This window comes from Falco naumanni, chromosome 11, assembly GCF_017639655.2.
Source record: "Falco naumanni isolate bFalNau1 chromosome 11, bFalNau1.pat, whole genome shotgun sequence".
Lineage (NCBI taxonomy): Eukaryota > Metazoa > Chordata > Aves > Falconiformes > Falconidae > Falco > Falco naumanni.
Genome location: NC_054064.1, coordinates 14,006,650 through 14,022,300, shown reverse-complemented (window position 1 = coordinate 14,022,300; position 15,651 = coordinate 14,006,650). Strand labels below are relative to the sequence as shown.

The window sequence follows — 15,651 nt, the reverse complement described above, 5'->3', positions numbered from 1 at the left end:
ATACAGATATTAAGGTCTGTATCTGTACCACAAATACTGGTGAAACCAACACCCAAGAGCTTACTGGGAACTTGTGAAGGAATTTCCAGGAAAGACTACAAAAGCACCAAAGTGTTGTTGCAAGATGACTCTTATTTCTTTCCCACTCATCTTTCCTTTTTTTTATTCCTTCTAAGGGACCTCAGGAGAGGAAGAAACAGCACAGGACCTGCTAAGCCCCTTCTCCAAGTAGGCTTGGCCCAAGACTGCTCAGAGAAGGCATAAGGAGGCACGATATACCTTACTGGGTCTCACCAGTGATCCAGCTACCGCTGTAATGCTGCAGCAGTGGGAAACACTATTTCAGGGGAGTATGCACACCTGGCCACTTTCTGCAGTATACTCCCTGAGGACTGCTCAGCATCAATGGCCATTGGATTAGGGATATTATACAGTACATTTCTGCCTATTCCTTTTAGTATTTGTTCACGGACCTTTAGTCCATTATTTTTCCCATTCCTCTTTTGAGCTAATTGATGCTGTTATCCTCCACAACCTTCTGCAGCAGCTTCCAGTAGTTCGCCATTCACTGTGTAAAGTACTTTCTATTCTTTTTGCTAAACCAGTCGCTCCTTAGTTTGCACATCCTGCAGTTCTATTCTGGTATTGCATGACTGAGCAAACAGCAGTTCTGCATCTGTTGTTTGCTATCAACTGCCTCCACAGCTTGGAAAATGTCAGTCACATCCCCGCCTCCTTCAGAATTCCCTCTCCAAACTAGAAAGACCCAGGCATTTTCATTTTTCCTGTTTTCCAGTCCTCCTCTGTATCTTTTCTAACTATCCTTCTTGCAATATGGATATCAGAAGTATACCCAGCAGGCAAAATGCATGTGCAGCAAAGTTTTGCACAGTGGAAAAATCATGTTTTCTGGTTTGTTCACAAGACAGCACTGAGACAGGCCTGACATTATTCTGAATAAATATGCCTGGCACCACCTCCAAGAAATTTATGTCATGGGCCTGTCAAAGCTCTCCTCCTCTGTCTTCAATCTTTTCTTCACCCTCCTACTGCATGCTCACATTCCTCCAAGCCAAGTCCACACTGCTCTCCCATTTTTCTGCTACACCCCCACTTTCCAAGCCTCCCTGTCCAACTGTAGATGAGTGCAGGACCCTGCATGTGCTGATTTACTGTGCACAAAACACTGCTGAACATGCTACGAAAAAGATACAGGAGATCTGCACCACTGCTTCATCCCACAGCTAGCTACCAAGACATCTGCATTTGTATTGCTGTTGGGGGCAGTTGTAACCATTTGTATAATGTAAAGAAACTCTTCACTTATCTCTGCTTGGCCTCGCGCGTACGAGTTTGGGGAAGCCAATACAGTGGCTCAGGGCTGCTGAGACTAGATGCACTCCAACACCTCAGCCACAGCACCTGAACCTCCCACAACCTTGCCTTCAGTACTGGTCATCACCAACCAGATGAGTCAAAGCAGCACTGCTAGCCAGGGGAAGGGATGTAAGGGAGAATATCATCAAACTCTGCCTTTCCTTCCCCCTCATCTTTGCCTCTGTACAGAAAGTCCTCTATTTTCACAGTCATTTTGCCAGCACTGGGAAAGTGTGCAGTGAAAAAAGGCACTAACCAGGGTCAAGCATGCAGGCACCAGCTGTCTATTAAAAGGAAAGCTGTCAGGCAAATGGTTTAGTTTCCCACAGTGAGCAGCTTGGGAAGGGCATTTCTTCAGGAAACAACTCAATCACTGTTGCTGAGACCGCACAGATTTTGCCTCTCCTCCTTGCCTGTGCCTTTAGGTTGCTGCCTGCCTCATTTGTGCCTTTATAGTTAGGGGCTTCCCATGACACTCAAAGCTGCTGCTGGTCAGGATAATAGTTTTCACTCATTCTTTCCTAGGGACATGTATTCTGACATAACCTTAAGAAAGAGTCACTAGAAGGATTTAGTCAAAGAAACCTACTGGTAGTTTTATTTTGCAGTGGGAATCTGTTAAGCATATTTAGCAGTAGCTTGCATTCTAAATGAAGGGTCTGATTTGGCTCATCATCAAATAACAGGATTCTGTCATTGATTTGAGAATGATTAAACCCTACAAAAATACCTCAGCTGTCCTAAGACTAACTAGTCTAACAATCTCAGACATCTTCTGAATAATATTTAAAATAAAGTGTTTCACAAATGAGCTTTGAGTTCTTAAATTAGTTTAAATTAATTAAAAATGCATAGCCTGGTGATTGTGTAACTTCATTGAAGGTACTGAGTTTATGGCAATGTGAGTGAAGAGAGAACATTTTCCAATAGTTACCACAAGCAGACAAATTCTATTAAAAACATTCACTTTGTAAAGTAATACAAAATAAAATATTATCATCTGATCAGCTCAAGTAATATTAGCTTATATCTTTGAATTAACAACATTTCTCTGTACAGTTGCAGTAAGACTGTAATTTTACAAACTGATATTCAGTTGAACATATAACACAAATTATACACTATGTACAAACCTAGTTCTCCAAGGATCTCTTTGTTCAGCATGCTTCAACACAGAAGTGATTTACCAATCTCTAGAACAGGATGCTAGCTTTTCTTTTAATTTAAATACTGAAGTACTTATCAAAACGTGAAAAAAAAATCCATTTGCTCTCAACATGGCAGTGTTCTTAAGTCACTTCTTTGTTACCATATGTTATAGAAGAGTAAAACCAGTCACAACAATAAATAACATTGCTAATTATGAACTTATATTCATGTGATCACACTTTCAGCCTGAATGCTTTTACAAGACTGTAGGATCCATTGATCTTTGCTTTTCTTGACACGTAGATTAAAATTGCAACTACAGGTACCGCTATTGCTGTTACACAGGAGAATGCAATAACCAGTGGTATCATTTGATCTGGTTTTTCCAGTCTTCCTGAAAATGGAGACAAAAGGGGGAAAAAGCTGTGTAAAAAGTGATTGAAATAGATACGTGTATATTACTGTAAAAGCAGTGTTACTAATGACCTTTATTTGGAACATTATTTCTGTTTTCATACACAAAGCACATTTCAAAACACTTTCCTCATGCTTTTTTCTTTAGTAACTCCATATTAAACATTTTAATTCCTAGCCACTATCTTTGTCTTTAATTTGCTATGCGAGTTCAAACCCATTTAAAATCGACAATGAAGAATACCATGGAGCTCATGAAGAATACAAGAAGAATGCAATGTATTTTACCCAGCGCGGTGGTTTAACCCCAGCCAGCAACTAAATACCACGCAGCCACTCACTTAGTCCCCCACTCCAGTGGGACGGGGAGGAGAATCAGAAAAAGGTAAAACCCGTGGGTTGAGATAAGAACAGTTTGACAACAACAACAATTGTAATGAAGAGGAGAGGGAGAGAGGGGAATAAAACCCAAGGGAATAAAACTTCTCACTCATTCACTGACTGATGCCCAGCCAGTCCCCAAGCAGCAATCGCCCTCCCCAGCCAACTCCCCCAGTTTATACACGGAGCATGATGTTCTATGGTATGGAATATCCCCTTGGCTAGTTCGGGTCAGCTGTCCTGGCTGTCTTCCCTCCTGGCTCCTTGTGCACCTGCTCACTGGCAGAGCATGGGAAACTTGAAAAATCCTTCATTTAGAGTAAGCACTACTTAGCAAAAACTGAAGTATCAGTGTGTTATCAACATTATTCTCATGCTAAACCCAAAACACAGCACTGTACCAGCTACTAAGAAGAAAATTAACTATCCCATGCAAACCCAGGACACCCAGGAAACATCTGGGGACATTTCTACCTCCTGGAAACAATGCTTCAGAAGACCATGTTTTAAAAGCACAGTCTTTAGAGTTTTCTGTGGAACAGAACTTTCAGTTCACTGTTCATGCATGTGGACAGATGTACAGCCAGGATCCACCTTTCTCTGGCCCCATCCTTAAAGCTACCACACCAACTTGGGTAAGAGAGAAAACATCCATGCTGAAAGGAGGTTAAACACATCTTACTCTCACCAGCTGTTTTATTATTTGTTTCGATTTTTGTGAGTTTAAGTATTGTTGTGCCAGGATCAGCCATGGACTAGTTGTGCTCACCTTGACACAAAATTCATTAGGAAGTATGAACAAAGTAAGTTTAAGGCAATAGATTTACCTACCTACAACAGCTATCTCAATCTCTTTGATGTTGTTTCCAACCTCATTGAAAACATGAAGCAAATATCTGCCTGTATCATTCTTGGTGACATTGTAGAGTATAAATGTTCCATTCACTGATGGCAGAATAATTTCTTTCTCCTGATGGACTTTTTTCAGGACCATCTCTGACGGTGGGTTACTGTATGTGCTACACATAATAGTGACATTTTCTCCTTCTTTAACATTTTTTGATGGATATACTAACACAGTAATATTTTGGGGAGGAACTGAAAAGAAAAGAAATACAATGTAGGATTTAGGAACAAACAGAAGCAAAAAACTCATGAGGTATCAGCAGCTTGTACACACAAAGTGCTAATCCAGTTAATGGATTCACTATAATAATTAAGCATGTAGCTTTAGACACTACTCTGTCACAGGCTATCCTTCACAAACTGCAGTCAACAGCAGCTGACTGAAAGAACATTTTATCAATTAATGGAGTATGTTGCTTCTCTTTTACATTATACAGAACCTTTCCTTATTTTAAGTTCACCGTCTGTTTATTTGGGTTCATAAAAGGACACAGACCAACAGACCCAGAGGCTGATGTCCTCTTTCAACAGAAGAGAAATAGAAAAGGCACAGGAAGGAGTCCTAGAATAACATTTTTTCACTAGGTTCCACAATTTTACATCCTGCTTTCAAAGGTGGAAGTGGAACTATGAAAAACTTTGAAGAAGCAATTATTTTGCACATCTGCCATTTTGGACAGAAGTTTTTATTAGCACTAAGATCCTACCACTTATGACAAGAACCTGTGCAACTGATCTCAGTTTTTTCAGACAATTCATTCTCAATAGAACTGAAGATGTCGTTCTGTCTAAAAGAAATCCTAATATTAACTCTGTATGTAGATATTTTAACTAACCTTTGACATAAAGTATTATGTGCTGAGACTGCTCTCCCAATTCATTAATGATATGCATTCATATGTTCCTGTGTCCTTTAGCTGAGCCCTATCTATAGTATATATGCCATGCACTGTTTCAAGGGTTGTGAACCCATCACCTATTCTCTTTCAGAGTACTCTGAACAGAGGTAATAGCCACAGATGTGCAAAAGATGGTAACACTTTCTCCTTGTATCACTGCACTTGAAGGGAAAACTGAAAATGTATTTTTTGGTGCAGCTGCAAAAATAATAAAGAATAAGGAAGAGAGATGGATTAGCGGCAGAAGTGATCCCTAAGTAAGACACTGTTACCGTGCAATAAACAGAAGTAGCAGGGCTAAAGCAGAGAAGTCTGCTTACAACTGAAAACTTTGTTATCACTGCATATAGGCTGAGGAATCAGCATTTAGTATAGCTTAAATGCAGCTTGCAAGAACAGGATAGAGAGTCGTAACTTAAAGGAGAGCCAAGGGGCTGTAATACAGTCCCTCCACAGAGGAGTTTCAGCATGTTCTTTCTGTTTGAAACTTTTGTATGCAGGTATCTGGATCCTTCACTGATACTTATTTGGAAGAACATACAGGCACTGCATAGCTTCTTTGCCTCATGTATACATTCGCCAATCTGAAGGAGCGATGGAAGCCATCTGTACTAAGGCAGACTTCACCTTTCTTTGTTTAAAGCTTCCCAAATGACTTAGTGACATTAAAGACACCTTTTAACTTCATTGACGTCGAAGACAGAATTCCTCCGTGCTTCACAGAATGAGATCTGGACCTAAAATATATAAAACGAAAAACTTGTGTTCTGTCTTGTTCTACTAACCTTGAACAAGTAATTTCACTGCTTTCTCTTCTTTGCCAAATTGGTTATAAGCTTCACATTCATAAAGACCCAGATCTTGACTTTTTATGTTCTGTATAGTTAAAATTTCATGTTTCAAAATTTTCTCAGACTCCCCAGTGGCCTTCTTTTTATTCCAAGAGATCACTGGAGCTGGATTACCAGAACTAGTACATTTCATCATCACAGTTTCTCCTTCTTTAACAGCAGTAGCAGGAATAACAGAGATCATTGTATTCCTCGGTCCATCTGAAAGAAAGAATCCTGTAGTTAATCATCATTGGATTTTTTAGAAATAGATCCAACATGTCTTACTGGATGCCAGGTTGTGAGCCTCCCAAAGTTAATTTCTTTTTTGTTCTTAGAATAAGTAAAGGACACAGCATCAGAGCTTTCATACAAACTCTCTATAGCCTAAACATATTAACAAAGTACTTCTAACCAAGGATGTTAAGAAGGTAGATAAGTTTCTTGCTCATTCAGATCCTGACTTAAGGCTGTCATTACATGAAACATTTCCTGTCTTTGTTTTGCTCATCAGCACTGCTCCTTTCTTTGGGGAAGAACAGAGGACTATGCTTATTTTTTTTGTACTCATGGGGTTTTAGTTTGATTGTTACATTTAGCATTGAATTAATTATTTTTAAACTATTGGGAAAACATTACACATACTTACATTCCACATTAAGTGTTATTTCACTTTTACTTTTCCCAAACTTATTTTCTGCTACACATTCATAGTCTCCTCCATTTAGGAATGTCACAGGTCGAAGGAGAATTGTCCCCTCACTGTAAGACCCCATGTCTGCACTGTCAGACTTTCTCCTTAAAATAATCTTGGGAGGAGGGTTACTCTCAGCAAAGCATTGTATGGAAACATTTTCTCCTTCTTGAACTGTTGTAGAAGGCTCAATGGAGAGTTCTGCAACATCTGGAGCACCTGCATGACAAAAGAGAAGGCTGTTATACTATTGCAAAAGTACTAAAGGTGGAGAGGGTTTTAAGAAAGCGGGAATTGCTCGTCCAAGGATCTATTCCTTTTGGTTTTGGTCCCAGGCTACTAAATTCACTACTAATGACTAAAACTATTAGTTCAAAGGAGGAGATTGTGATGTCCCTGTGAAACTGCTACGTACGTTAGGATTTCAAGTGTCCCCAGCACCCCCCCTTTCTCAGATTCTTTTATCACTTTGAGTATTGCATTGCAGGAAATGTATAGAGGTATACATGTGCAACAGTAGTACAGACAGAATTACTTAAAAATTAAGCATAGAAATGAAAAGCACAGCCCATGAAGAGCAGCAGTAAATTGAAAGCTAAATCCTGAATATATAACAAGGAAGGCAAATAATTTCCTAATTTTCAGTGTTTCAGCATCCTCCATCTCAACAGGCAGCTGGATAATACAAGTTAAATTCAAGCAGACTTGTACCTTGTATAACAATATCCACAGTTGCTGTCTCTGTTTTATTAGTTACCGGGTTAATTACTTCACAGATGTACAGTCCTGAATCAGTGAAACGGGCATAGGGAATAGAAAGGACATTGTTTTCTATCAGATGCTGAATGCTTTCATCAGCCAGATGTTTTCTCCAAACTACTTGTGGTGGTGGATTACTCTCAGTCACACAACTGAGTTTTAGAGGGTCTCCTTTCATTGGCAAGTTGCCTGGAGACACTGTAATGACAGTATTTTGTGGACCAACTGGAAGAGAACAGAAGAGAAATAAGGTCAGTAAGTTAATGAAGAATGACACGCACATCTTTAACACTTGCTTCTCTAGAGGTATATTTCACACAATACCAAGAAAAAATGAATAACGTGTATTCCAGTAACACAGTAGAACAATTTTTCCAGACTTGAGAAGACATTTATCTTGCAGCTTTGAAAGCCAAACTAGTAAGCACACTAGCACAAGTAAGCTACTCTTACACTTGTCTCCCTGTTGTTTAGGGCTATAAACTTGGAACTGCTAAGTACACAATGGCAATTAAAAAACAATAAAGTATATCTGCATGCTGCCATTTTTCCTCTGGTCTTTACTTTCTGACTGAGCACCAGTGCCCAAGGTGGGAGAGTGAGACCAAGGTGAGAGAGCGAGAAAAGTTACTAAAGCATTGCCTAACCTCTGTCATGAACAACAGTGAGTATGTAAGGACTCAGTAACTGTTACTGAATACAACAGAATTCAACTGAATACAATAGATTATCTACATAAATAATATAGATAAGAAGTGCAGATTATAAATGATTTCTAGGACACATTTTGTAAACCCATTCCATGAAAGTTAACATTAAACAGTACTTGGTGTGAAAGCCCTAGAATAAAAGTACTTACAGTTTGCATTCAGTTTCTGGGAAGTTACTCTTTCTTTAGGTTCAAAGTCCATACTATCAATTGGTAACTTGGCCACACAGGTGATCTCTTTCCCAATATCTTCAGCCGTGGGATTAAATGAGTATTTCACAATTTTGGTCTCTGTATTTTTTCTGTCATCATCATAAAAATTTGCCGTATGAATAACATGTTCCTCTTTCTTTAGAAGTACTTCCAGGTGATCAGAAGGATATACATCAGGAATTTTACAGACAACAGTGACTGGTTCTCCAGAAACTGAAGATGGGCTAATCTCAATTATAGGATCACTAGGGAAAGCTAAAAGAATAAAATCCATCCCTTTAGTCTAGCAGAGATGAGCTCTAGTGTCAACATAAGAGGCATGCAGAACATGACGTTATATCAAATCTATCACAAGACATATCTTGACATGGAGACATACAGGTCTTTTATAAGTGGTTCATACACAAACAGGAATTATATTTGTACAGTTGTTGAAATATGATCGCAAACGATCTAGTAAGATCCAGCAAGGACCTAGGCAGTGATATAGCTGCCTAAATGAAGGCATCCAGAGCAATCCCTACACTGGTGGTACCCTGTCTTCTGTGTCAGTAGGTTTTGGCATCTGAATCATTCTGCTGCAAACCGCAAAGGTTTTGATTATTTTTTTCCAGCTCTATGAATGTTTTGGGGAGTCTATGTTTTGGCTTTCAAATATTAGCAAGAACAAGAATAAGTAAGACCAGTATGTACTACCTTCAGTGCAGAAAGCTAAGCAGAAAGGGCCTGAGAAAGAGTCCTGGACAGGTAGGTAAAGGAATCTTATGAGGAAGTATATGTTGAGCTACAGCAGACGCGTTATCCCAGCACTATCAGTTAACTACCAGTGATAATATCTAAAAACAATTACTGATTTTTTACAAGTGTGTACTACTTAGAGAATTTTACATTTTTACTTACAGTAAAGTTCAACTGTGATACTCTTCTCTTTTTTCTCTTTCTCACCACAGAAGACAGTACACAGATAATCATGAGAATTCACAATGCTAACTGGATTCATAGTCAAGGTAGAGTATGTCCTGTGGTTGTTCACTGTTCCTCCAAGGGGGCTGTCCATCTGGGTTCTCCAGGAAAAACTTGGCGATGCACAGTCAGTAGTATTGCATGTGAGTATGAGTGTTTCTCCAATCTGTGCAACAATTCTGTTAGCAGGTATAATCTCCATTTCAAAAGCTTTAACTACAATAGGGAGAACATACATAAACTCATATGCATATAAAAATAAATAAATAAACATTTATTTTCCCATTTATTCTCACATTCTACTGTGACATGAGGTCATGGCTTGGCAAGTTTACAGTTGTGTGGAGGTTAAACTAATAAAGATCATAGTGGTTTATATCTCCAAAATACCCATAAACATGGTTATTTTTGTCAGAGATAATACAGACTTAGAAGACTAACTGGCAGTTCTCATCTATAAAGTGGCATAAACCCAATGCTGTCAGTGAAAATAAACGCATTGGCACAACATAACCTTTTATTATCAGGTGGATCTGGTTCCAAAATATGTAACATTTGCAGGGAGGGGTGGCAAGTAAGATAGCAAGGACAACTGCAGAATCACTTTCAACAGGACATTTAGTACCAAACTTCACGGATACTGTCAGGGGTGACAGTAAGAATCAAACATGCCGTGATACACTGCAGTTGTGTCCCATGTCTTTTAGCAAACTCAGTAAGAAAATGATTGCAGAGCACAGAAAAGCTCAAAGTAAATGTCAAAAAAAGCTTCCTGACATTTTGACAGAACTATTTAATTGACAGTTGTATTCATTGAAATGTAAAAGCAACTGGAACAAAGAAATAACGATCAAACAGTAAATTGTAGGTCAGTTTGCACTTAACAAAATTAAAAGCAAATAAAGCACACACACACACCCCCCAACTTACCAGTCATTAACACACACAAAATTATTAGCACAGCTTGGCTTGTTCTTCCCATCTGCTTTACCATTTGTAACTGCTGTTACTAGGTAAAGAAAGTAAACCGAAAAGCCTTGCTTTGTGTTTTCTGTGAAGAAGCGCGGTGGGATCCTGCCGCTCGCAACAGTATGAGAACAGCTCCAGCGTGCTCTTTATAAAGGCTCTCCCGCCTCGAGGCGGAGCGGGGAATCCCCGGACGGGGCGATCCGGGCGGGGGGCCGGGATCCACGATCCACGATCCACCGCGGCCGTCCCGCCGCGCGCAGCGCCCTCTGCTGCTTTTCTCATCCAGAATTCAGCGCCCAGGAAACGGTACCGCTGGTAACGCCGTGCCTGCCAGCCTCAGAAAGACCGCGTCGAGGTCTGATCGTGCCAACAACTGATAAAATGAAAGAATGTGGGCAATTCCGAGGAACTGAATGGTACTACATCTCAGGCGGGAAAGTTATTCAAGTTTGCCTTCAGCGCAAATATTTTTCTAGAGCTGAGTCTTGAGAATACTTCTAAAAATGGTCAATTCTGTAAATAACTTTATCTAACTCAGAATTCCCTTTGGAAACCTTGCTACCATGTTACTCATGTTCCTAAGTATTTTTGATCCCTAAAAATGAAGAAATAAATCAGACGACAAAAGTCTGGAGATCCCACTTGATCAGTTTCAATCAGGTTCAGCCCATTCAGATGAACTGAATGAACTAGTTTTCCCAATTCCACTTTAAAAATGTCTCTAAAATGTCCCTCTTTCAAGATGCTACTGATTATATGCATTACATTATTGATATGCCTCTCAGATCTCTTATGTCCTGTCTATTTGTAATTGAAGTACAGCAGATGATAACGCAACTGTGGGATTATTTTCACCACTCGGTTTCCAGTGGGTATACATATCCATTTTGTAATATTTCTGAGGACAACTATTACTGGCTAATATAGTGACAATGTTATGAAAAAAAGAATAATAATATTTTCAGTGTTTAATTTTCAATTGGGAAATACTATGAATGCAAAGAATGGATAAAGCTGTCAAACTCTCAATTGTTTATTTATTCAACTACTTGAGTAGTTTATATTGGTCAATTATGAATCACTAAATAAAAGCAGCATGAAATTCAAAACAAAACAAATTTTCGAAATGTCTCTGGCAAATTGTTATGTAATGGTTTGGTCATTTGATGTCTGAAATATTGTCATCATATGGTATATTTTCTAAACAGCACAGATTCAAGTATCTAGTAAATGAGTAATAACTAGGAAAAAATAAAGTAATGATGCTGTAAATGCTAAAGAAATTTAATTGTTGAAAAGCTGGCACTACATCAACATAATACTTTTGAAGTCAGGCAGATTTTATGGTTAATAACCTAATGCTAACTCCAAAATACCATGTTCAGGAGAAAGTAGTACCTGAGGATACAAGGCTCCCGCTGGCCCACAGGCAGCATGTCTTCTTTGGGAACTATCTTTTTCTGCTTTCCTCCTGACTGCAGCTGCCCCTACTTCTGCATCCTCATCAAAAGGTAGCTGGACAGTACAAGCTGCTACAGAAACACACTAGCTAAAATATGAAGCATCAACTGCTTTTTCATACACTTGTGATAAACTCATAAATATAAAAGGGATGTAAAGACTGTGGGAAGATAAAATTGTGTTCTCAGGCAGATAGTATATCTTCAAATTAATAATAATTAATAACAATAACAATATTGATAAATATGAAAAAAATAAACAAGACAACGCAAGAATTACCCAGAATACAATAAAACAGGGAAATCTGAAGCACCTAGTGATGCCTAATGAAAAATCACTAAAGCTGAAATTCACTGAAACTGCCAGAGTGGATTCTCCCATAATATATTACTTTTATTGACATCAGCACTGTTCTTGTCAGAGGAGGAAGAAAAAAAAATTTCTCGTAAGTCTCAGGAAATCCAATCAGAGTACTGTTCTGGAAGTACATTATCAAATCCAAGAATCCAAAATCTATCCAGACTAGGTAACAACATCTAGAGAATGTGATTTGACTTTACAGAGAAGGGTTTTGTTGAAGAAAGTGTGCTCTGTTAGTTAGATTGCAAATAAATACTTTTTAACCAGAAGCAGAGAGAAGCACGAAATGAAACTCTTTTGCTTAAGTAATCACAGGCTAAGCTGAAGGAAAAAAAGGCAAAATTTCCCTGTTTCTGGGAAATCAGTTTCTAGACAGAAAAAGATACAAAGATAGGAGGCCATATCCGCATGCTGGAAAAATTGTAATCAGCTCTTTCATCAGATAACATGAAATAGGAAATAACTGATCCAGCTCTCACTAAATTATACTGGACAGCTGCCACTAACTTTACTGGAGTTGGATCCTTACCAGAGGGACTAACTACAGTGAGTGATCAGACAAATTTAACTCAGACAGTATAGATGAGAGCAGGGTTAGCCAACAAATATTAAAGTAAGTACAGAGATGCCAAGAAATTTTAAAAAGTCTTAAAATCTGATATTTAGCTAACTTCAAATGTGAGCCTTCTATATATTTTAAAAAGAATATATGCTTTATTGTTGACCCTGCTATCCTCACCATCAACCTGCAAATAGGAAAATGGGTATCAAGTTTGCTTTTTTTCAGAACTGGCTGTTCTGTCTGAAAACAATAGAGATCAGCTGACAAGTTTTAGCAGTTGACCTCAAAAGTTTAGACAACCTAGCTTTTTCTCCAAAAGGCACAGAAGAGAACACTGGGGGCAAAAACAGAGGATGCATCTAGATTCACAGTGAGAACAAGTATTACAGGATCAACTAGAAGAGATCCTGACACATGCCGAGCATAATGAAGACTGGAATGCTAAAAGCATTACAAAACTATTACTAAAGGCAAAAGAGATTAAAAGAATTAAGCACTGGGATGTAAATATTTTCTGCAATGCATCTAGTAATCAAAAGAGACTTTTCTCAGGCTTTGGTGGACAAACAAAGATAAAACAATTGTGTGTGTCAGAAGGGAATTTGGAAATACTGAACACATCATTTTTGGCCTGGCATCAGAAAATACAAATGTCCTTCAGGAAACTGAAACTTACTTCAGACGTCTCTGGAATGTAAGAAAAGAAAACCATTTCAGGACTGTGCTAAGCATTTGCTTTAAGTCGTACTTTCTACAACCCTGCTAAATACCTATATAATAAACTTCAATTAATTTCCTCTATACCAAAGAGATAACTAGTTCTTGATACCTTGATGCACGTTATCCAAGATGTTAGTTAACCAACATTTCTAACTCTCTTCCTAGGTTCTTAATGTATTGCATTCTCTTGTAGAGCCTATAAGGGGAAAACTGAAAGGATAAAGCTCATGCAGAATTTGGTCTCTTAAAACCTTCACCACTGGTATTGTGATTTATGGCCAAGGATCTATGGAGAAAAGGGCTAACCCTTCTCTTTTGACAGAGGAGATTGAAAAAAAAAAAGTTAGAAAGAAACTAATGTAATTTGACATTATGTTTTCTGCATGAGCAATAAAATGCTTATCTTGCATGTAGAGCCACCATTTGGCATTTCTGCTAAAAACACCGTGCTGGAATAGTAACATTTATACAGAGCCCCAACACAGAAACATACACAATATTTATTACTAAGCATCTTTGTGTCCCATCAGCTTGAGAGGGCAGAATCCTTCTGTGGAAGGTATGGCACTAAGGTGAGAAGATGCAGCTAAGTCTGACTCAACAATTCTTCAGCCTTCAGATGACAGAGGTATTACAGTAAGTTCATACTTAGGTCCCCCATTCAAACTGCAGCCCTCACCCATCTCACATGAAATATCTCCTTGGGATGTGCACTGGACATCTAGAAAAGCCTCTTACAGAGTTTCTGATGCTTTATGGAAGCAGCTGGAATGAAGAGGTTTCACCCTATGCAAAGAATGTCTGACACCTCCACAGTACGATCATGTGTAGAGATTAAAAGCAAGATGAATGTGCAGTAACTCAAATGAGAACGATTCTCTGCATCAACAAAGAAGAAATGGCCTTTGGGCACCATATCCAAAGTAACACCTTCAATATGGTCATATCTTGATCAAATAGCCAAAAAACCATGAACCTGGAGGACATGTATGAATACAGCTGAATATATGACTCATACAGCAGATAATGATTTGCCAGCCTCAAAATTTTCAGTTCTCAGCAACCTCAACAGCCTGCTATATGGATTATATACTGACTTTCATTTCTCAGTGCCAACCGGCTTTTTGCTTCCCAGAGCTTCCCTGACCCTTTGCTTTGCCTTACTCCCTCCACCTTCCTTCTCATCACCCGACAATAATACAACCTCTGTATAGCCCCCAAGAGGGGGAGGAGAGCATCACTGACTCCCTATAATTTTCATCTCTGGATGGGAAGGATGAGGTACAGGCAGTTCTATTTAAAGGGTTGTGCCTGTTTCAGGAATCGTAACTTTGTTCCTAGCTACAAAAAGAACACCAACGCATTACCTTGTAACCCACATCACACCTTACAATTGTACTCCACATCTAACTTGTCATCTGTTGAAAAAAGGGGAAAAAAAACCAACTTAAGAAAGTTTTATCATCTGCTTTGTTCCCTTTTCTGGAATTTCTGAAATAGTGTATATAAAAATAAAGGCATTTACTTCCTTCATGATCTTTCTCAGGCACCAGGTCCCCAGCTATGACACTTCCTGTTTGATTAGTCTGAAGGCATCCAGAATCCACAAAAGATGCCAGATAAAATAATACACATGTACGATAACTTTCAAAGTCTACAAAATAGCTAATTTCTTGTTTTCTTCTATTCAGAGGCATTGTCTATTTCACTTCACAGAAAGAACAAGAAATTAATCTTTAAAAAAAGTAGAAGCCGCTATAGAAAAAAGTCCCAAGTTTTTATCTTAGTCTCTTGTTGTTGGCAAAAAAACCCCAAGCTGTGGAAATCCCAAATCTTATTTCCAACGGAAAAAGAAGGTACAATTTTAGCGATGCTAGATCTAAAGGTGAAACTGAAATCCACATACTTAAGCGTGCCAAGTATTGTACCGTAAGTCAAACTCTATTAGTTTGGGTAGCTGAGCTTCCATTGTCTTCAGAGTGACATATGTAAAAAAAGTTTCCCTTTTGAAATATTTTCCAGTGTAATCAAGAGCCAAATTCAAATATGAGCCTTGAGTATTCAAAATCTCTTGGGAATTTTGAAGTGAGAGCTTAGATCTACTTTTATTTTGAGCCAAATATACTGAGGCATGTCAAAGTCATTTGTTCTCACTAGATGTATAGCTTTTCAGACAAAACTAATTTTAAATGGTCAGAGTAAAAAAAATAAAGTGGGATTTGGGCCAAAGCGCAGATACTGGCTAAGACCTGAGATATGGCAAAATAAAGTAATCTGAAAACATT

General features: G+C 38.6%; 1 protein-coding gene across 1 annotated transcript; it reads right to left on the bottom strand.

The window, feature by feature from the left end:
• Positions 1 to 2,240: 2,240 nt before the first annotated feature.
• Positions 2,241 to 10,397, bottom strand: VCAM1 (vascular cell adhesion molecule 1). Its single transcript, XM_040611089.1, has 8 exons — positions 10,225 to 10,397; positions 9,232 to 9,510; positions 8,269 to 8,586; positions 7,362 to 7,634; positions 6,606 to 6,869; positions 5,912 to 6,178; positions 4,153 to 4,419; positions 2,241 to 2,920 (listed from the first exon to the last, which is right to left on the bottom strand). The coding sequence occupies exons 1-8, from the start codon at positions 10,286 to 10,288 to the stop codon at positions 2,760 to 2,762; spliced, it is 1,893 nt and encodes a 630-aa protein (XP_040467023.1). The 5' UTR covers positions 10,289 to 10,397; the 3' UTR covers positions 2,241 to 2,759.
• Positions 10,398 to 15,651: the final 5,254 nt, after the last annotated feature.